This window comes from Pezoporus flaviventris, unplaced genomic scaffold (assembly GCF_033815535.1).
Source record: "Pezoporus flaviventris isolate CSIRO_AGI_PZ_B2104156 unplaced genomic scaffold, CSIRO_AGI_Pfla_v1 ptg000212l, whole genome shotgun sequence".
In the NCBI taxonomy this organism is placed as follows: domain Eukaryota; kingdom Metazoa; phylum Chordata; class Aves; order Psittaciformes; family Psittacidae; genus Pezoporus; species Pezoporus flaviventris.
This window is the reverse complement of record NW_026892760.1, coordinates 234062-255727: the sequence shown is the minus strand read 5'-3', so window position 1 is coordinate 255727 and position 21666 is coordinate 234062. Positions and strand designations below refer to the sequence as shown.

General features: G+C 37.8%; 1 protein-coding gene across 14 annotated transcripts in view; it reads left to right on the top strand.

Annotated features, from left to right (window-relative positions):
* Positions 1 to 21666, top strand: part of NFIB (nuclear factor I B) — a 167715-nt gene that overhangs the window by 132515 nt on the left and 13534 nt on the right. For 4 of the 14 annotated variants that reach the window (XM_061441220.1, XM_061441225.1, XM_061441230.1 and 1 more), the window contains exons 8-10: positions 4148 to 4395; positions 14260 to 14425; positions 17918 to 18000. In XM_061441220.1, the coding sequence (XP_061297204.1) occupies positions 4148 to 4395; positions 14260 to 14425; positions 17918 to 18000 (497 nt within the window). The remainder of the gene's footprint in view (positions 1 to 4147; positions 4396 to 14259; positions 14426 to 17917; positions 18001 to 21666) is intronic. The other 10 variants (XM_061441229.1, XM_061441232.1, XM_061441236.1 and 7 more) reach the window with 5 other exon arrangements.

The following is a 21666-nucleotide window of genomic DNA, read 5'->3' as shown; positions in this document are numbered from 1 at the left end:
GTCCATCAGTTCTGTAGCCTCATCATAGAAGCCAACAAACTGGTCAGGCAGGATTTCCTCTTAGTGAAGCCATGCTGGCTGTCACCAAGCACCTTGTTGATTTTCATGTGCCTTAGCATGCCTTCCAGGAGAATCTGCTCCAAGATTTTGCCAGGCGCAGAGGTGAGACTGACTGGTCTGTAATTCCCCGGGTCATCCATTTTCCCCTTCTTGAAAATGGGGGTTATATTTCCCTTTTTCCAGTCGTCGGGAACTTCACCTGACTGCCATGATTTCTCAAATATGATGGCCAGTGGCTTTGCAACTTCATTTGCCAGCTCCTTTAGGACCCACGGATGGATCTCATCAGGACCCATGGACTTGTGCACGTTCAGATTTTTAAGATGGTCTCGAACCAGTTCCTCTCCTACAGTGGGCGCAAGGTCTTCATTCTCACAGTCCCTGCATCTGCCTTCCAAGACTTGGGTGATTTGGTCAGAGCCTTTGCCAGTGAAGACCGAGGCAAAGAAGTCATTCCGAACCTCAGCCTTCTCCAAATCCAGGGTAGCCACTTCTTCTGAGAGCTTCCTGAGGGGGCCTACATTCTCCCTAGTCTGTTTTTTATTTGCTATGTACCTGTAGAATCCCTTCCTGTTTTCTTTAATACCTCTAGCCAAGTTTAATTCTAACTGAGCCTTAGCTTTCCTAACCTGGTCCCTAGCTTCTCAGACAACATCCTTGTACTCTTCCCATGCCACCTGTCCTTGCTTCCACTTACTATAAGCCTCTTTTTTCAATTGAATTTTCCTCAGGAGCTCCTTATCCATCCAAGGAGGTCCCTGGCCCTCCTGCTGCACTTCCTTCTGGTTGGGATGCAACACTCCTGAGCTTGCAGCAGGTGATACTTGAATATCAACCAACAGTTTTGGGCCCCTCTGCCCTCTAGGGCTGTATCACAGAATCACTGAATCACAGCATCCTAAGGGTTGGAAGAGACCTCAAAAGATCATCTAGTTCAACCCTCCTGCAAGAGCAGGGTAACCTAGAGTACATCACACAGAAACTTGTCCAGGCGGGCCTTGAATATCTCCAACGTAGGAGGCTCCACAGTCCCCCTGGGCAACCTGTTCCAGTGCTCTGTCACTCTCACAGTAAAGAAATTTTTCCTGATGTTCACATGGAACCTCCTATGCTCCAGTTTACACCCACTGCCCCTTGTCCTATCACTGGACATCACTGAAAAAAACCTAGCTCCATCATCCTGACACTCACCCTTTACATATTTGTAAACATTGATGAGGTCACCCCTCAGTCTCCTCTTCTCCAAGCTAAAGAGTCCCAGCTCCCTCAGCCTCTCCTCATAAGGGAGATGCTCCATTCCCTTAGTCATCTTTGTAGCTCTGCGCTGGACTCTCTCCAGCAGGTCCCTGTCCTTCTTGAACTGTGGGGCCCAGAACTGGACACAATAATCCAGATGTGGCCTCACCAAGGCAGAGTAGAGGGGGAGGAGAACCTCTCTTGACCTACTAACCACACCCTTTCTAATGCACCCTAGGATGCCATTGGCCTTCTTAGCCACAAGGGCACATTGTTGGCTCATGGTCATCCTCCTATCCACCAGGACCCCCAGGTCCCTTTCCCCTTCACTACTGTCCAGCAGGTCAGCCCCCAACCTGTACTGGTACATGGGGTTGTTCTTCCCCAGATGCAAGACTCTACACTTGCCCTTGTTGAATTTCATCAAGTTCCTCTCCGCCCAACTCTCCAGCCTGTCCAGGTCTCACTGAATGGCAACACAGCCCTCTGGTGTGTCAGCCACTCCTCCCAGTTTAGTATCATCAGCAAACTTGCTGAGGGTACACTCAGTTCCCTCATCCAGGTCGTTGATGAAAATATTAAACAGCACTGGTCCCAGCACCGAGCCCTGAGGGACTCCACTAGTCACAGACCTCCAGCTAGATCCTGCCCCATTGACCACAGCTCTCTGCCTTCTTCCTTCCAACCAGTTCTTGATCCACCTCACTACCTGATCATCAAGCCCACACTTCCTTAGCTTATCTATGAGGATGCTGTGGGAGACAGTATCAAATGCCTTACTGAAATCAAGAAAAACCACATCTACCACTCTACCATCATCCATCCACCTAGTTACTTGCTCATAGAAGGCTATAAGGTTGGTCAAACATGACTTCCCCTTGGTAAAGCCATGTTGGCTGCTCTTAATGACCGCCTCATCCTTGATATGTCTAGAGACATATATCCCATGTATTCCATGGAACCTTCCAAAGCAGGTTCCTGAAGAGGCCAAAGTCTGCTCTTTTGAAGTCCAGGGTAGTGAGGTTGCTGCATGCTCTTCTTACTGTCCTGAGGATCTCAAATTCGAGCATCTCATGATCGCTGCATCCAAGGCTGCCCTGGAGCGTCACATTTCCAACGAGCCCTTCCCTGTTGGTGAGCACGAGGTCAAGCATGGCACCTCTCCTTGTCGGCTCCATGGTAAACTCCATAGTAAATCCATAGTAAAACTTCACTTAAAGTGTGAAGGTGACACTTGAAATGTGACGGAATGCGTGTTATCCTGAGGATTTATCAGGAATGACAAGAAAATTCCAGCATCATGGTCTGTTTAATTTTAGAGGTAAGAGTGATCCTGAGTTTTCAGATGAGACCATGCTCCTCAAAAGTCTCCCCTCACCAGCTCATCCCATCTCCATATAAACTGAATATAAAGGGAATAATTTCTTGATTAAAGATGGGTGACTAGAGGAGTAAGACTGATTTAAGAACTTGTTTACACAGTTCCTTTGTATGGACTATTTTCCCCTTAACATCTGCTTAGTTTGAGCCTGCAATCATTCTGGTCTCTGTAAGGTGTCCACTGTTAGCAAATACTCAAGCACATCAGAGATGATGGGTGAAATGGAAGGGATAGATATCTGTTCACTTATGTTTGCTTTGCAGAGCTCCCACATGTCAGAGCAGTAACTAATGTTTTATGATTAAAATGAACTGGTGGGGCTGTGATTAAAGTGGACTGGTCACAAAAGAAGTTTCTGTGATTATTTTTGGCCCTATCCTTATGAGTAGGTCTTTATATTTGATTTAGTGTATCATTTTTAGATATATGTGTTTGAGTGGTGGTCATAACCTAATTTATAGATGAGATATTTACTTGCTAGAAAACCTGATTTCTACCATGTAGCCTCTTCTGTTATGTCAGTGAGTAATGATTTTGAGATTTGCAGGGTTTTGATTACTGGGTACAGCAATTTTGGAACATTCTTATTGTTGATTTTTCTTGGGAAAACTATGATTTGGTCCCAGCTCAAAAATAGCAAGTCATTTGAAAATTAAACTGAGAAAAAAAATCAAACCAAAACAAACCCAAAGGTATGAAAGGTGGTACAGAAGAGCAGTTTTGATGTGCTTGTGCTGTTGTGCAGTGTGACAGAAGAACACTCTCCACTTCCAGGTGGGCGACTGGGCAGCAGCAGGACATGCTGCATATATCTTTCATTGAGAAAACATTGCTGGTGGTTGAGACATTACATATAGTCTGTAGGTAGAGAAATGTGTGTTTGTAGGGGCTGGGAAGAAAGAGAACGATAAAAAAATGTATAGGGTAGAAACTTTTTTGTTTGTCAGTGTTATTTTTATTGGATGGATTGGTTTCCCAGGCCCTGAAGTTTAATATTCATTAGCATTTTCAACAAAGGTCAGCTAATATTGCTGGTATTATTGTTGAGTAGTTATTACACTGTCCCCATAAGAGGCAGAAAGAGCCCAATGAAGCGAGGAATCACTAACTGTTTCTTAGGACTTGGTGACTTTTCTCTCCTCTGTTGGAGTGCTGTGGATAAAATGTAGGTTTTACTTACTGAGTAAAATATTTTTGTTTATTTGTGCTGTAGATGGGAAAAATGTATAATTGAAATATCTTTTGTGCTGGAAAATGATTACCAAAGAAAAAAATGAAAATATTTGATGGCATAACCCACAAAATTGAACCAAGATACACTATTTATGAATTTTAAAAACAGGAGCGTTTTGCATTGCCTGGGATGATGTAAGGAAGGGACATGTTAAATTTTTCTGCAAAGATGCCATGAAGCACAAATGTGGTGAACTGATTTATAACTGACTTTTTATTTTTCTTGCTGTAACACAGAGGTGAAGAATTTTAGAAGAAACAAGATGCGAAGTAATTTTAATTTTATTTTATCTTCTCCAGTCATCTCAACTAGAACTCCACCTCCACCTTCACCATTGCCATTTCCAGCACAAGCTATTCTCCCTCCTGCCCCATCTAGCTACTTCTCTCATCCAACGATCAGATATCCTCCCCACCTGAATCCTCAGGATACTCTGAAGAATTATGTACCTTCTTACGACCCGTCCAGCCCGCAGACTAGCCAGGTACTGTAAAATGATGTGAACCCTCCAAAAGAAATCCTATGAGGAATGTATGTCTTCCAGGGCATCTAGGCCAGTGTCTCACTAGTTCTGGTCTCAGAGCAAGCTGGGGTCTGGCATATAAGCCATCCAGCAACTTCTTGTTCAGCATGGTTGAATAAAGGTGCATATCCACTCAGTGTTCCTCTGGCAGAACAGTCTTGTTGTGTCAGAAAATTACTTGTGCTGAATGATCCAGCAGCACTAACTGGGCAAGTCCTAGTCCCTCACTCATCTTGCAGGCTGGGCACCTCTGTGGCCCTGCATGGCTGCCAGAGACAAAGCTTCTACTGCAGAACAGAGCAAGGAGTGTGCTGATACACACATGCATACACATGCACATGCATGGGCATGCAGGTACATACATAGACTGACAGTGAAGATAAACTCTGGCAAGGTAATGCTTGCCCTGTTTTGTAGGCACCTGACATTTCTTTGCACAGATCCGAAGACAATACTGTACAGCACAGACCCACAAAATTATTTTTACTTGCTTTTATAAAGAACATGCAGTAATGGGCTGCTACATCAATCCAGACTTGTGTCTTATATAGGAAATTAACATGGTTTTCATCAGCAAAGTAGCTTGTGAAGGACTGTCTGTAAAACTGCTTTCCATGACAGCATCAGCGCATAGCATTAGCATGTGATCCGCGCTGTAGGATAAACTGCAGTTAAGACTTGGTCTGTCAATATTTGGAATATTTCCAGATGTAATCTTTGCTGCTTAGGCTGTTATTTATTTTTGATGCCTTGTCCAAAAGGCTTTTGTGGAGCCCTGTAGCTTGTGCTTTAGCATTTTTTTTGAAATGGTCAGATTGTTGCATTCTGAAGAGTTATCTTCCTTTGGAAGGACTACCTTATCAGGGGTAAGACATAGGGTTGCCGTGACAGTATTTTGTTTTGTGCTTTCATTTCTTTTGTTTTTCACCAATGATGACTGTCCTTTCAGCATGTGTTTTGGGCAAAACAGCAATAAAACTTGAGACAGAATCAAACTTTCTATGTTGAATAACAGGTACAGCTCCTCTGAGATGTCCAAAAGGTCACTGTGGTTAGTGTCCCCATGGGCCGTAGCTCTTGTCCAGCTACATGACTATTTGCATATTAAAAAAAAAAAAAGAAAAAGAAAAGGCATGTCCGTAAAATCAAAATTTACTTTGAAGGGAGAAATCCCAACTGTGTGTTTTTTGTTGGTTGTAATATTAATGCAAATTAAACCAAAAAGTGAAAATGGAGTATGTTAGCTTTAGAATACAAATTGCTATCTGTGCATGGATTAAAAGTCTTTCAGTCCCATATAGCATTTTTTCTGAGACTCAGCTGGGAATGTTGCATGCAGGACCTGATTTTAATTTGTGTAAAATTTCCATGAATAACAAAGTCTAATTAAGACATCCATTAAAAGTCCTTAACGGTAATTCAGTGCGGAAAATCTTAGAGTTCTGTTGGATTTTTTTTTTTTTTAAGCTGATGTCTTAATTAGGCACTATTAAGGGAAAAATTATGCAAATTAAAATCAGGCCCTTACTGTTATGCATTTCTTTAATTATTCAGTGCTTGTTTTACTTAGATTTTGATTTCTTATATATATTAAAAGAGCAGATTAGGTGATAATCTGTCTGGATTGTTCTGTGTTCTGCTTTGGATCATCACTGAAAAAATACAACATCTAATTGAAGTATCTGACTCTCTTTCAGACTGTTGACAAATGTGCAGTCTTGTGATTTTAAGATTGGGGAGTATATTCGTTGAGCAGGAGAAATGCTTTCAACTCTTTGCCTACCAAGAGTCTTACTCTCTTCCCTTATCTGCAGTTGAAATATTAATCTTTAGCCCTGAAACAATAAAAATTTACTTCATTGATTTTTTTCAGCAAACTGAAAACACTTCCTATATTTGTGTTGTGGCACCATGGGGAATAACAGTCTGAACTGGCCTCAATTTCCTCCTTTCATCACCTTTCATAACCTTTATATTAGGGTAGTGTTTTTCATTTCATTTGATGTTTGATTTAGTTCCTGAGAAGAGGGGATGGGGTTAAAAAACATGAAGTATGGGATTCCAGGCATCTGCATCAGCTATTCTCTGCAATTTATTATAGAATCATAGAATCATAATCATCAATCACTATTATTATTGGAATCTCTTTTAAATTTAACTCTTTAAAGTTCACCTCTGAGATATGCTGTACCTTAGAGGAGTTGCATGCCCGGTCAAAAGATCTCTAAATAGAACAATTAAAAGGATGGGTGTACAAAAAGGAAACCAGCAAGAATAATTTTTTGCTTAAGAAAAAAGCAGCCGTCTGTGAAGTTTCAGTGACAAAAGGGAATTGTTCTGATACAATAGCATGCTTTGAGACAAACCGGTTTTTCATTTCTAAATAAAAAATGAATTTTTATTCAAACAAATTTAATTATTATAAAATGCAAAACTGCATCTGTAGGAATACCACATGAAATTTAATTATATTTTCCTCACCTCAAAACATACTCATTTGGATTTCAAAAGGGGAACTATGATGATAGTTTTAATTTCAGCTTTAGAAATAGAAAGGATGTATACCCTGACAGCATTTACCTAAAATGAACTGTCCCCCAGCATCTTTTGGTAATACGCTAATTTAGATTGTTACGACAAGCAACTGAGATGCCATGTACTCCCCGAAGCAATTTTGAGATTAATTACATTACTGCTGCACTGATTATACTGAAACAGTCATGGTATTCAGTGGAATACTTTAAGTAAAATTAGTTTAAAGATAGAGCTCCCATAGGTTTACACAGTGGGAAGCAGTGGGCAATTTTCATGACATAATGTTAAATACTCCAAATTATGTGTGATGAACAGTCAGGAAGTTCAAACAGGCCCTTTGGCTGCAGTGAAAAATGATCCAACAATGGATGATCCTAAAAAAAAGAGAGCCATGGTTGTCTGTTTCATGCATCAATCTGGATAATAAGTAAACAAATGTACTGAACAGAAGTGGACCTTGGTAGATATAGAGCTGGACTTGCCTCCACGTGGTGGTTTGAAAAGGTCCCAAGGTTTTCAAAACCGCTGTACTTTCCATGATTTAGGTAATTCCGCTGAGTCCTTTTTATTACACTTGAAGACTTTTCTTCTTAGCGAGGCATGTATGTGACTGGATGTGATTGAGTGTGTATGTACCTGTATTATGATAGCGTGCTGGTCTCCACAGTTTGACTGATAGCTGTTACTCATGGAATCATAGAATGGTTAGAACTGGAATCAACTCTGTCTCCCCACTGCCATGGGCAGGGACACCTTCCAGTAGACCAGGATGCTCAAAGCCCCATCCTGGCCTTGAACACTGTCAGGGATGGGGCAGCCACAACTTCTCTGGTAAACCTGTTCCAGTGCCTCACTACCATCACAATGAAGAATTTCTTCCTAATATCAAATGCAAATCTACCCTGTTTCAGCTTAAAGCCATTACCCCTTGTCCTGTTACTACATGCCCTTATAAAAAGTTCTTCTCTGGATTACACTTATTAGATACTACAGTCCAAGCGAACCACTGTCCACACATTGACTAAAATTCCTGGAGCTCTTAAAATTTTGTTCCAATGTGAGCTATTGGCCACTTTATTTTTTTAATGGTTTTATCTTTGTCTGAAGACAGAAATATCTGAACGGCTTGAGAAGAGCTGCTTCTGGAAGCTGGTGAGGCCACTTATTTTTCTTTCATAGTTGATTGGGGCATTCAGATTTTGTTCAATAAAAGATAAGCACACTCTTTAAGAATATGAGGCAGATGCTTTGTCATTCTTCAGTACAGTAGCTGCAGTCATTTGGCAACAAGGAGGGAATCTTCTGAGTCTCTTTGGGCTGGTCAAAGGGTTTCCTGCTGTTTCCTGGGAGAATACTAGCAGAATAAGCCAACACAAGTGATATGTATACGTGTGGATCCTTTGGCATAGCTAGCTTCTTTCGTTGTTGACATTTAATAATTTCAACTTCTTGGACAAGTCTTTCCTTGTGAAGTTAAGAAATTATTGAAGATTAAATATGGCAATGTGCTGGTTTTAATTGTAATTGGGAGGTAGGGAGGGAACACTGGGTTAATTCTATTTACTGACAAGACATCTGAAGACTTAAATGCAGTTAAAAATGATTACTTTTTTATTTAGTTTGCTCATTTTAGTTTATTAAATGCACAGTTATAAGTCTCCAGAGTGCACAAAATACCATTTAACCCAAAGATATCTTCTAAAAATTTATCTACAAAAAGATTCTCTTTTCCGTGCTTGCGTAACATGGATTTACCCTGTTGTTAAGGCAAATACACGAGGAAAGCTGGGTATTTCCTTGTGCTCTACCTGTTGACAAATAATAAATATTTTGTGAGCTCACAGGTAAAATTGTGATTCAGGATGCAGGGCTCTTTGCCTAGGATGTCTTATGATATCTGATATCGGTTGCTGAAGCTCTGCAGTTGCTCTTAGTTCCAGCAGCATTACATCAAGAGGAAAATGCTTTCCTAAATGGGTGAGACTGAGAGCTTTATAAGTTAAAGTCAACACCTTGATTTCTCACAGAAAGAAGTACAGAAGTGATGTTGTCAGCCAAGGACTGGCAACAACATGTTCCTTCTGAAGCTAATTCTGCATGTAGACAGGTAGCTGCGTGTCACACCACCTGAAGCTCTTGTGTGGCATCTCCCAGTGAGGTCTGTGTAAGATGTGCCGTAGCAATGAGTTACTCAGGTTGCAAGTGTATGGAAACTAATTATATTCGTCTTTATGAAAAGTGATAAGTGCCACTATGAAAAAGCTTTTCTGTTGCTACCATACAGTTCAACAGCAAAAAGGAAATCTGCATAGCTTTGTTTCTTGTTAAACAAATGTTTTATGGAACTCACCAGGTTCAAACACAGGAACTGCTGTACAGTACCTTCTACAGTCTCACTGGCAGTAGTAATGCCATTCTTCTATGCTTAGCAGTCTCAAAGACACTGTGTTCTCTTAAGCAGGTAGGTAATAACTTGAGGATGTATCTTCTGCATATTTGATGAAACTACCTCCTGTACCACTGAGCTGTCTGCAGTGGGAGACTGACATGGCTGTTGTATATTCACAGGTGATATAGCATTAGTGTGCCCTAGGCAAAAGCTCTACTGAGGTAAAAGATTTGGTTTGCATTGTATAGCAAAAAAAAAAAGAAAAAAAAAAAAGGAGGGGGGGTGTGTGTGTGGAGGGAGGGGAGAGCTAGAAAAAGGGAAGATATTTCCAGTTTCTTTTACTTGTAGATATTTTGAAACATCCATCACCTTCCGTGGGTGTAACAAAGCACAGTGCCATGAACTCAACGATGAAATTTATCAGCTATGATTTCCAGGTTCATTGATATAGCTAGTAGACAACTGTTAAAACAAGGTATTTGGTGTGTGAGCAGGGGACCAAACTGCGGAACTGTATCTTCTACAGCTTCATCGACAAAATTAATTCTATCAATGGTCACAAAACACACTGCCGTAGGTTTTTGCAGTGATGTTTTTCACCATGGTACCTGAACTCTGCCAGTTACAAGGGACTGTAACTGTGTAGAAGAAATAGGTGACAGAGTATTTCCAAGCACACTGAATCCATTTTAACTAAACTGCACTCACTAATTGATCACCTGGCTGTAATACGGGAACCTCCTTGGGAAACAGAGTTCCTGTTGAAAAACCCATGTTTTGAGATGCAAATATATTATGCTCTGAGTATAGTGGTTAGCTGGAATAATTAAATACTTATTAAGCCCTGAAACTTCTTTCTGAAGCACCTAACACAGTATCCTACGTAGCTCTACCTAGAAAATGCACAGGATTATGATTTCCACCTTTGTTGCTTATTTTTTGAAGATGCTTTGTATTTGAGAGCCCAAGGAAAATTTGAATTATTTTATTTAGAATTTGGAATTATAATAAAAACATTTTGTAAAAAAAAGAAATACCGTGTAAATTTGAACCTGTTTAATCATTTAAGCAACTTAATAGTTTGTTAGATATTTAATATGCATGTCCAATTTCTGTTATGCTTGGATATCTCATCTGTAGATGTTAGTGCTGCCATTTCAATGTGACATTAGAAAGATTTTGTTAATACTGGATGTAGTGAGCTGTATGAAAAATCAATCTCCTAAAATGTAACTAAAGACCTAAGGTGTAAATGTGCTGTTATTTGGCAAATATATAAACGGAAGTCTGAGAGGAGGTGATTGATTACTGATTACAAGTAATATTAGTAAACAGTAAATATCAGTAAATATTAGTAAAATAAACAGTAAATATTAGTAAAATATTAGTATTACAAGTAATATTAGTAAAATCCCAGCAGGAAAAATGAGTACAGTGAATCCAGATTTTAAGACAGTACATATATATATCTATTTTCTGTTCAGACTTGAGATCTGACGATTAACTGAAAGTGTGCATAGTGCACACAAACAGATATTAACAGTCTGACACTCTTAGTCAGGTTACGCTACAGCTATGACAGATAATACAACTCGTCTGTGGCTTTGAACACATGAATGGATTAATTTGTGACAATTCAAGATGGTGTGAATTAAAAAGCCCAAAAATGTAATACAGATCTGAAAATCAAATTAGGTTCCAATCCAACAATAGAAAAATGTACACCTGCATAAATTGGGCTAAATTTGCCAGACCTTCATTGTGTTTGCTTCTTTCCCTCTCCTATTTTCAAATGCACAGCTTGTTTATCTAACACAGCTGCCTCCATGCAATTTGCTTGAAGTTTATGCCTCAGGCGTCGTCTCCCTGGGAATGCATCACACAGACATATTGATGCCCTAGTTGATGGTAACAGTTGATTTTTCACCTGTAATGCATTTGTCATTAAGAATCTCTTCTGGAAAAACTGGAACTAGAACCTAAAACTTGTTTTAAATAAGGATAAAATTAATTTGTGTTAAATGATGTGCTATAAATATTTGCAATTGTAATTCAAGTGGATACTCTCTAAATAGATACGTAGTTTCCATGCTAAAATATCTTCTGATATAACCGAAAAAGTTAAAAATGAGAAGATGCCACAGAAGTTATTTCTAGCAGGCAGTTTTCAATAAGATTACGAATTGACAACTCCAGAGGTCTATTCCTGACCAGAAGTTTTCCATCTTTGCTGAAAGGCAGCTAGAATTGCAGAAGAAGAGTCATGTATGTAGAAGCCCTAGTAGTGACGTGCTCACCTTCAACTGAGATTAGTTAAAAATTTAAATACAGGAAACTTTTAGTATGGGTAGAAGTTAGGTTCTTAGTCATGGTGCAACAAGCTCTGTCTTGTATGTACTTATCCCTTCTTGTGTTTGCCAAACAATAACACCCAAACAGTTATTACAATATAGTTTTGATGTTGCTGCAAAATTACAAATCAAATGTTTTATTACAGATGTGAAAACAGAGTTAAAGTACTTGAGAAAGGAAAAAAATAGATGTTAGATAGTACAAAAATAAAAACAAAATAAATCATAAAGCGCAGTCAGAAGATACTTGAAGAAATGTGACAGTATGCAATAAAATTTTTTAAAGGCCTCTAAGTTTTAAAGTATCTTGGCTTATTTTTATAGGAAATTTACTTCTCGTATTTCTTAGAGATTTTCTGAATTTATGTTAGCTAAAATTTTCATTTTATTCTAATGCAGGTCAAGTCAGATTTTGATTGCCAAGGTACCTGGTTTTAGAGGATTGCAGGTCATTAAAATAGATCCCACAAAATAAAATTCCCTAAACTACTGCTAAAGTAGATCTCAATGGACTTACTGTCACATACTTTATATGAGTGTTTGCTGTAGTATAGAGATGTAATTTGTATTCTTAAGGAAAGAATTAAATTAGTAATTACTGAGTGAGTCTCCTGCTTATGACCCATTCATTGCTCATGTAAGCATGCAAGCAGATGCTCAGTAAACTCTTAGGCCACATTATTTTCTAGAAATTGTTGTGTATATATTCTGTGACATCATTTTCATTTCAAGTACACATAATAAGGGAGCTCTATCGAACAGTGAAGTTTTAGCTAGTTTATAAAACTTAATGTAGCATGCCAGTTGGGGAAGTCATGATATTTGCAAATGTATTGTCGTTCCTTTGAATCCATGCTGCTTTCTTATTTTGAAGCTACTTTGACAGCTGACCTTATTCCCATTACTAAATGCCTAGTATTAATTTCTCAGTTTATGCAGCTAGGAACATAAATGAAAAAGTGGTAAATACCATTCAGTTTCTGTATTTGCAAGATCTTGGGGAATTCTGTGTCTCTCCTCTCCCCAGCCCTGCTCCCACCTAGTGAAACATATAGTTGTGTTTAGGGGGTGACTTTTCTTCATTTAGTGGAGTATTTTGTGAGCCACTTCTCATTAGTATACATTTTTACTGTTATTTTTCGTTGAAATGCTTGTGGTTTTAGTGAGGGAAATAGTCTGCTAACTGCTCAATGTTCCTATAATATAAAATTGGTCTCCATTTGCACTTATGTTTTCTAGTGTTTTCTTCTAGCTTAGTTTTAGATGTCCTAAAGAACAGCACTCTCCCGTGGGGGCATTTGAAAAGTCTAGTAGATCATGCTGCCAGGAAGTTTCTCCAGCTATTAATTTTAAATTTCCTCCTTCTCTATTTTATTCCAATACCCAGAGTTTATACTTCCTGTACTTTCCAAATAATTCCTTCCTCTTCTGTGTGTTTATATTCTGCACATACCTGCAGTAATTGTCTTGGACCAGTTGTTAGTTCATTACCATAGACATGCTTACCTCTTTTAACCTTTCCTTGTATTGTTTGAATAACACCCTTTATCAGTCCATTTTTTTAGTCTGAGTTACCTCAAATTTGACAAGATCCTTCTGATAATAAGATTACCAGTATTTTTTACTTTGCAGGGCTATACTTTAAAGTACCTATGAGTCACAGAACACACAAGCAGTTTAAGACAAAAGTTACCAGCCACAGTTGAAAAAAAATTTTACTGCTTGCTAATTTTTACTGCAAGTTAATTATCGTTGGAGTATTTACAGTCAGGCAGAATGTTTAAGGCATGTTTAAGCATTGGATAAACATACATATTTACTTGTCAACATTGCCAAATTCAGATATGCCTATATTCAGAAGGTAGAATGATGACCTGTATCATCAGGTCATATGCAGATTGCTTCTTGTATTTATGAAAGAGTTCTCTTTGTAATGCTCTTGACTTGCAGAGTTCCTATTATTAAATACTTCTGTGTTTTAGGTAGGTGGCTTTTGGCCAGATGTTGTGACATGTGCATTATAGTGAATTGTATCCTAACCCTCATCCCCAGTCCTAAATGTGAATTATTAGTTAGCCTTCCAGTATGCGTAATCTCTGTGGACAACTGTGGTCAAGGCTTGGTTATGCTCCAAGCCAGAGTAGTATGGCATGTGAAAACAGAAGTTTTGCATCATTCATTTGCTCTTAATACTTCATACATTAGGGTTGTGCCTACTCAGTTTAATCCTGCTATCGTGGGATTTACTGTGGTTCACTTCACAGCCACTGCATAAACAGCAAATATATTTTGAAACGATCTGATGCATGCTGCATCCAGAAAGAAAGTTTACCAAAAAGTACTGCTATTTAAAAGCATGTGCTACCTATCTGAGGAGGGATCTCCCTGCTGAAAATACCACATAGAAATTTGTGGATTTTTTAGAATGGGGCATTCCAGCAAGCAGGTATTATAGTGATGGGCATTCTGGAAAACCCTAAGATAGGTGGGTAGGTTCCTTAAATGCAATGTGTATATTTCACAAGGCATTCTTTTGATTTTGTTTTGTAGCCTAACAGCAGTGGTCAAGTAGTAGGGAAAGTGCCTGGCCATTTTACTCCAGTTTTGGCACCCTCTCCCCATCACAGTGCGGTGCGACCTGTGACCCTGACCATGACAGATACTAAACCCATCACTACATCCACTGAAGGTGAGGCATCTTCACCTACAGCAACCAGTAAGTATTTCTTTAGGAAACAAAATATGTCCATCGAAGATTCGATATGATTTCAAATTGAGGCCAGAAAAAGGCGTCTTTTCCTACTATTTGACCAAGTGGATGCTCATCATTTTACATGGAGAGCAAACATGGTATGACTGGAAGCTTTTCCTCCCCAAATTTCAACCATCATGTTACGTGAACCAAAGTTTGTGACATGACAATCAGAAAGAAAGGGAAAAGCCTGCATATTTGCCCACTATTCAAGAGAAAGAAAACGTGGTTGTTCATCTAAGGTGGACATTGGTAAGACATTGAGAAGCACACCCAGACAGCAAGGTTTTACAGTGACCTGCAGACAGAATTCCAAACAGAGATTGGATGATTTGCTCCTCAATGAGCTTTCCTACAGAAATCAAGCCTTGTTACAACACTTACTGGATCCGAGCTATGACAATTGCATCTTGATATAGGTTGTGTCATTTTTAGCAAAAAAACAACTGATCTGGCAAAAGAAAATTTTAATTCCTTGTCATTGCAACAATGGATGGCAGAGCCACTGTTGTCTCTTCCCTTCCTCCCAACTTTCACATTTAAAGTTCTTAATTACTACTCAAGGGCCATATTTTTATCCTGTCATCTTCAATGGAATTGCAGTTTTGGAAATAAGAGCACAGGTGTTATTATGTATAGGGTAATTTCTTCCAAAAACTAGTGCTCAGTGATGCACTACTTTAACTGCTTTCTGCGTTTGTGCTCTGTGTCATTGAACTTTTATTTGAGTTTGAGATGGCCAGTGTTACCCATATTCATCAGGGTGGAGAAGATTTCTAGGAACCACTTACAAACATACACTTTGGAAGGAAACTTGCCAGTCTTTGAAGATACTAAACTCTTTAGGGTCCATTACATTAAAATTACTTGCTTTAGGTCTGTGTAGTACTTGAGCTCTGAATCCAGTCCCTAAATTTTGGTCTGTTGTTAATGGAGACCATAAACTATATGTTTCTTAAGTGTTCTAATACTTTTAAGTTTTTTCATTAGAATGTGAAGCAGAGATAGACTCAAATGCATAGGAGTGGTTGAGATGTAAAGGAAGAAAATTGGTTATGCCTTTATTATAAAAGGATAGTAGTAACTTTTGGACAAACTATTGTTTAAGTATAAACAAATAATTATGCAGATAGATTGATGGAAGCATTTTAGCTGTTCTTTCAGTACATCAGAGGTTCTGGTAAAAGGTGGTAGAGTATATCTATATCCTCCCTAGTGGTCTGTGGTACAGTTCTTGTGCCTTTTAAGAATTTTTAGCAGCAAACAGGAAGCTATCACTCTAAACTTTTGGTCCAGAACAGAAAACGGAGAAAACTGAGTTGATGTATAGCTTCAAGTATTCATGGTTTCATTCTGCTTCCTGTTTGATGTGATTGTCCCTGGCCTAAATAGCTGTCTCAAATGAGGTTGGGATTTCCAGTACAAATGTCAAAAAGAACAAATACAATGTCAGAACTGCTTTGGGATACCTTCTGGTAATCTGACCATATTATTAATTGTTACAGGAATCTGTTCTTTGCCATACTACTGTGGGATTGCCATACTACTATGGGAAAAAATTGAACTATATTTTCAAATGAAGTTGGCACCCAGTTTCTTGGAACTTGGGTACCTGATTTCCCATGATCCTGAGAACATCTCTGCTTAGATATTTGAAATAAGGCCTCCTCATGCTTCCACAGGACTGTGCAAATAACTACTTGCCTAAAGGTCCAACATCCATTACTACAGAACGTAAATAAAAATGAAAAATCCTCAATATACAAATTTTATTAGGATGCGCCAGTTCTGAAAACGAGGTAGTGTATAAATGGTGAATGTTCAGTATTATGGTTTTCAGAGCAATGCAATAGTCTTATCTGCTTGGGAAAGCCTTTTGAAACTAGATTGGTAACTGTAAGAGCAAAAAAATGAAGGAACGTATCTGGTTGATGAAGAAAACAGCAAATAATGAGGGATCATGTCCTGCTGATAGATAAATTATACATGGGTACATATAAACTGTATTATCAGTCAGAATAGGCCTGCCATACAGAGTGCTAATGTTAACTTAATGGAAAAATCAAGACTAAATATACCTTATGGCCTAGTTCTACTTCTGTTTGCAATAACTGATTGATTGGTTCAAGATATATATAGAGAGAGATATACAAAGCATATGCTTGGCCAACAAGTTATCATTATTATCAGTCTGATAAAAACAAAATAGTAACTGATTAGCACTGCTTTTCATTCTGAAGTGCAACAGCAAAATTGTTTTGAATGAGAAAGAACAGCAGGAATTGATATTATTTGAGGAACCCTGTAACCTCCACCGTAATTTCGTTCTAATAACTGATTAATTTTTATGACAGTTTTTCATTAAAGTCTGTTTACTGTATAAAACATTTTTTTTTTTTTAATCTTTTTAAATTTAATTGATTTCATTTGCTTTTATTTGCTTTGTCACTTTAATACTAACAGGCCAATTCAGTAAATACTCCCATCCAGCACCTCACTGGTGTCCTTGTGTATGGCTTTTCAATTTTAGTAATTTTGCCTTGTCTACTAGCAGGTTTCCAGGTTGTCATGCTGCGAGTTGCAGTGTGGATATCTCCACACTGGGAAGTCAGGCCACCTACCTTGCTTCATAAGTACCACCAAAGCCATGAGAAGGTAATGGCTTTTAGAAATCATTGAGAGAGACCAGATAGGAGTGTGACCTATAGGTAAAGGATCCATATCCCGGAACTTATCCCAGCATCACCTACAATTGCTTTTCTTTTCAGAAATGTGTTTCTTCAATCTTTTGTATCAGACAGTGAGAGACTTTCTAAAATTGTCCCCATAGGAAAATGCTGTTTACTGATGCATAGGGGAGTTGAATATTTAATATTATATTGCACAGTAAAAACCAGCTCCCTTCTGATAAAAATGCTAATCTGATTACAATCTGTTTCCAAAGGCCTGTAAAGACACATTTTATGCAAAATGAACTGTTGCTTCCAATTATTGTTGTTCTTCTACAGTTTTGTGATGGGCCTTCAGAGCAGTAAGAATAATAACTGAGCACTAATATTTTCTCTCAACATTGTAATCTCAGTGATTTCACTGGTGCCTTAGATTGGTGTAATGGAAATGAGAATCAGGCCCGTGATTCCTTCTAATACGTATCTTATTTAATTGCTTTAAAATAAAACCACAAATCAGAGCAACTTTTATTTAACAAGAGACATCATTATGATTTACATGTGCAGTTTCCATTGAAGTTTATAGGAATTTTTACATGGCTTTCCCAATTTGGTGGAATTTTTCTTTTGCATTCTATTAAATTTTAAATAAAGGAATACCACAGACACATCCTATGTATTGCAAAATCATAACTCTGGATCTCTCATATTTGTACTGTACCTTCACAGGGTAATAGTTATGATAGGTTGGCATTTTTATCAATCTGTTTTGTTCTTCCTTAATCAGCCTACACAGCCTCAGGCACATCCCAAGCCAATCGATATGTGGGACTAGGCCCAAGAGACCCATCCTTCCTACATCAGCAACAGGTGGGCAAGTTTCACATAGGTGTAATGATATAGAGAAGTTTTGCAATATTACCGTCCTACATGCTGCCACTGTTATCTTGGATTAGACTGGGATTCTAAGGGTTTCAGTATTTGTCATCTGAAGGTGAAGTGTATTCAAAACAACTGAACCCTTTGAGAAATGTCAATTTAGCATATGATTTCTTACATTTGTGCCATCTTAAGGAACTTCTAATCATATTTCTTTCAACTATTTTATTTTTCAAGACGCTTATATTTCAAGAATGCTTATTCTGTAATAGGATTTTAAGAAACAGATTGAAATGTATAAGCAGCAAATATTCATTTCAAAATGAGTTAAAAAAAATACGCAAAACTTCCACAGCTAAAGGTCCAACTTATTATTTTAAAACTATTTTTTCCCCTAGATGTGTAAGCCTACATTTCTTCATTTTAGTTCTAGAAGCTGAGTTACAAAACCAAATTCTCAATGCAATCATTTATAGTTTAATAGGTTTAAATTGGTCTGGTGATTTCAAACATGGTAAAACCACATTCTTGTTCTGGTTTCTTACATCATTTATGTTTCAAGTACCATTTTAAATTTCACATCTCATTAATGCTGTAAATTTAATGCAAATGAAGTGTTTACCCAAACTGTGAAAATATACAGCCGAGATTAATGATGATTTACAAACAAATTAGCTGGAGTCAATAGCAAGGCCATACATATACAGAAATGCTACATTACTGGTAACAGGAATAAATTCAAACCCTTTAGAACATATTTTGTAATGTGTGTTTCTGTTGCTCCTGTATCTTAACAGTTGAGGACTTTGAAATCAATAGCATGTAAAATGTTATAAAGAAAAAAGCTGAATGTGGCAATAACAAAAAGGGCTGTTAAATAGTCCTTGGTATTTATTGTACTATATTTTCTTCTCAGGCTTGAGTTCCTGTTAACAGTTGGTACACATGACTGTCTCATTTTTCAGTAAAACCTCCCTGTTTTGTGTTTGCTGAGGTGCAACTGAAGCATGCTTCATCTGGAACTCTCCACCTCTACCCACTCCCAGGGCAAGGTGGCAGTATGTCCGTTTTAAAGGTCACCACATGCAGAGCTTAGAAAAAATCATAAAGATGATTATTTATTCAAGATAGTTGATGCTTTGCCAATTTTTTTTTTAACCAGTGAGACCTAACTGGAAACATCTGCACACTTTTATGAAAATACCAAATGACAATTAGTGGGTTCACCAACCATTTATTTTTCAGTGAATTTCCTGGTGTATTGCTTTTTTTTAAAACCTGTCAAAGATTGTTCTCTTATGAAATGTGTTATAATTACTATAACATGGTTATTTTATAAAGATACACTGTATATGTTTATTGCATTTTAAAATACACACGTGTCTCTTTTTAAATAGACTGGATGTAATTCTGGATTTCATGTGAAGTTTTACAGTGTCCTTTGAAAAGCCTCTGACATCCAATCAACAGCGTGGGGATGTGCAATTTTTTTTTTTCACTACAAGTTTTTAGACACATTTTTTTCTGCAAATTTGTTACTGCTTAAGCCCAATCCACCTTCATCCAAGTTCATTGAAAGAGTTATAGACTTCTTGTCACCTGCCAGAAAGCAGTGGCAGCACGCTTAATTTTCTCTTGGCTGAGTTTATGGGCATGTAAACTGTACACTGCTCATTTCATGCATCTTTTTTATATTTTTGCCTTTGTGTAGATGAATATAAATTTGAAGATTTCAGCAGTGTTGTAAGAACATGAAAGTGAGAAGGATCTCAAGGGTCATCACAGTCTGTCGTGTTTACATCTCTATGTCTAATAGTCCCTTTCATGGTAAAACATGTGTCCAGATGGCTCAGGGGGAAGGGGAAAGTAAATTAGGTGGTCTCACATGCACTTGATAAGCAGAAAAATTCTTCAATGCCAGTGTGTGAAACCAGTGTTCTCCCTTCTAAAGTATATTGCTTCGTAGACTAGTTACATTAGTTCAAGAGCACCAACTGGTGATCAGTGAGCTATATAGTAAATTCAAAAACTGTGTCATGTTTTTGTCTTTGCTGTGAATTCTCTTCTGTTCTTATGCAGTGGATATATGTGTATGTTTACCTGAGTGTCTTTAAGGGTGGGGCACATGTGTGGATGCTTGCACATATAAATACACACAAAATCAGTGAATAGTATGTACTGCTGAAACCATTTGAAAGAAAACTTTTAACAACAAGCTTTTTCATATTAAGCAAATATGAACATATAAGTGTGTATATATAAGTTTCTAATTAATTAGTTACCTTCACTCACTTAAATTTTAAAGGCATCTCTGAGATGACAGTGCCATATATGTTTATTACCCAGAGAGTGTGGTAGAGCACTGAGATTGTCTAAACAGTTTTTGTACAGCAAAGGTTATCCTTCGGTAAGGCAGAAATGAGATTGATTTACTATGTCCTTTCATTACTTTACAACAATTTAAAAGAGACCACTCTTCTTGTGGCAGATTTTAAATGCATTTGGTTAAAGCAGCCCATGATGAATGAAAAGAAAAATCAGAGGGTACATGAAATAAAGGTAATCAATCATTTTGTACTGTTGGAAAGCAATTCTAATTTAGAAAGCCAATGGTTTTAGTTCCAGAGAGGTCTTTTAAACATTCACCATACCCTGTAATGCACATTGACCCCTCAAGAATAAATATTGTCACCGGTACATTTTTTTACTTCATTGGAGGAGTCTTTATGAAGATTTATTCTCTCTGGTTATGAGAAATATTGGCATGTACTGTTGAGTACTTTTCATTGTTGTTAAAAAGAACCATTATGTAGCCTGTTTAAATTGCAGTAACCACAATAAATTTTAAAGTTACACATATATTTTGCAACAGGCATTTACATAAAGTCTTTTGACAAAGTGATAGTTCGCTAGAACTTCCAGTAAACAATTTATACTTCAACCTACCTGGAATAGTTAGATTTAGATGGGAAGCACTGAATAAAACTTTGAAAAATGGTGCATAATAGCACCAATGGGAGCAGTTTATTTGCTTTTATGGACCTGGATACAGTGAAAAATATACTGTCACAACGTGGCATGCTACTTTGTTAGAATGACAATGTTGTAATGAGGAATTGTAACTATGCAGTCCACTTTTTGCTGCAGTTGCTGTTGGGTCTTGGTCCCTGTTACTTGCCTTGAAATGCCAGGTATATCTATACTGTGACATGAAGAGTTACAAAACATGCCTCTTGTTCAGTGGCATCTAGAAAGTCACTTTTATCTTATAATTTTGTTGTTAAAAACTCATGTCATTCTTACCCACTCCCCTGTTATTACAAATTGTTAATGACCAGTTGGTTTGCTTTTCTTTATTCAGCATTAGCTTATGAGAGCTGTTAAGTATTGATAATGTAACTGCAGGGAGGGCACCATAGGAAAGGGCAAGGAAGGTGATAAGAGCTCGTACCTTTGTGAGACGGTTTTTTTTTAAGATTACTATTACTGCCTGGTGGGATTATATTATGAAGTTAGATCTATTATTCAGTGCTCATCATATGTGCTGAGAAACATCTTAAATGAATTGCACATAACAGAAAGGTTAGATAATCTTCACAATTATATAGGAGCATTTCTCTCTGCCCCACCCCCCTTCTTTCTCTAATTTGCATCTAC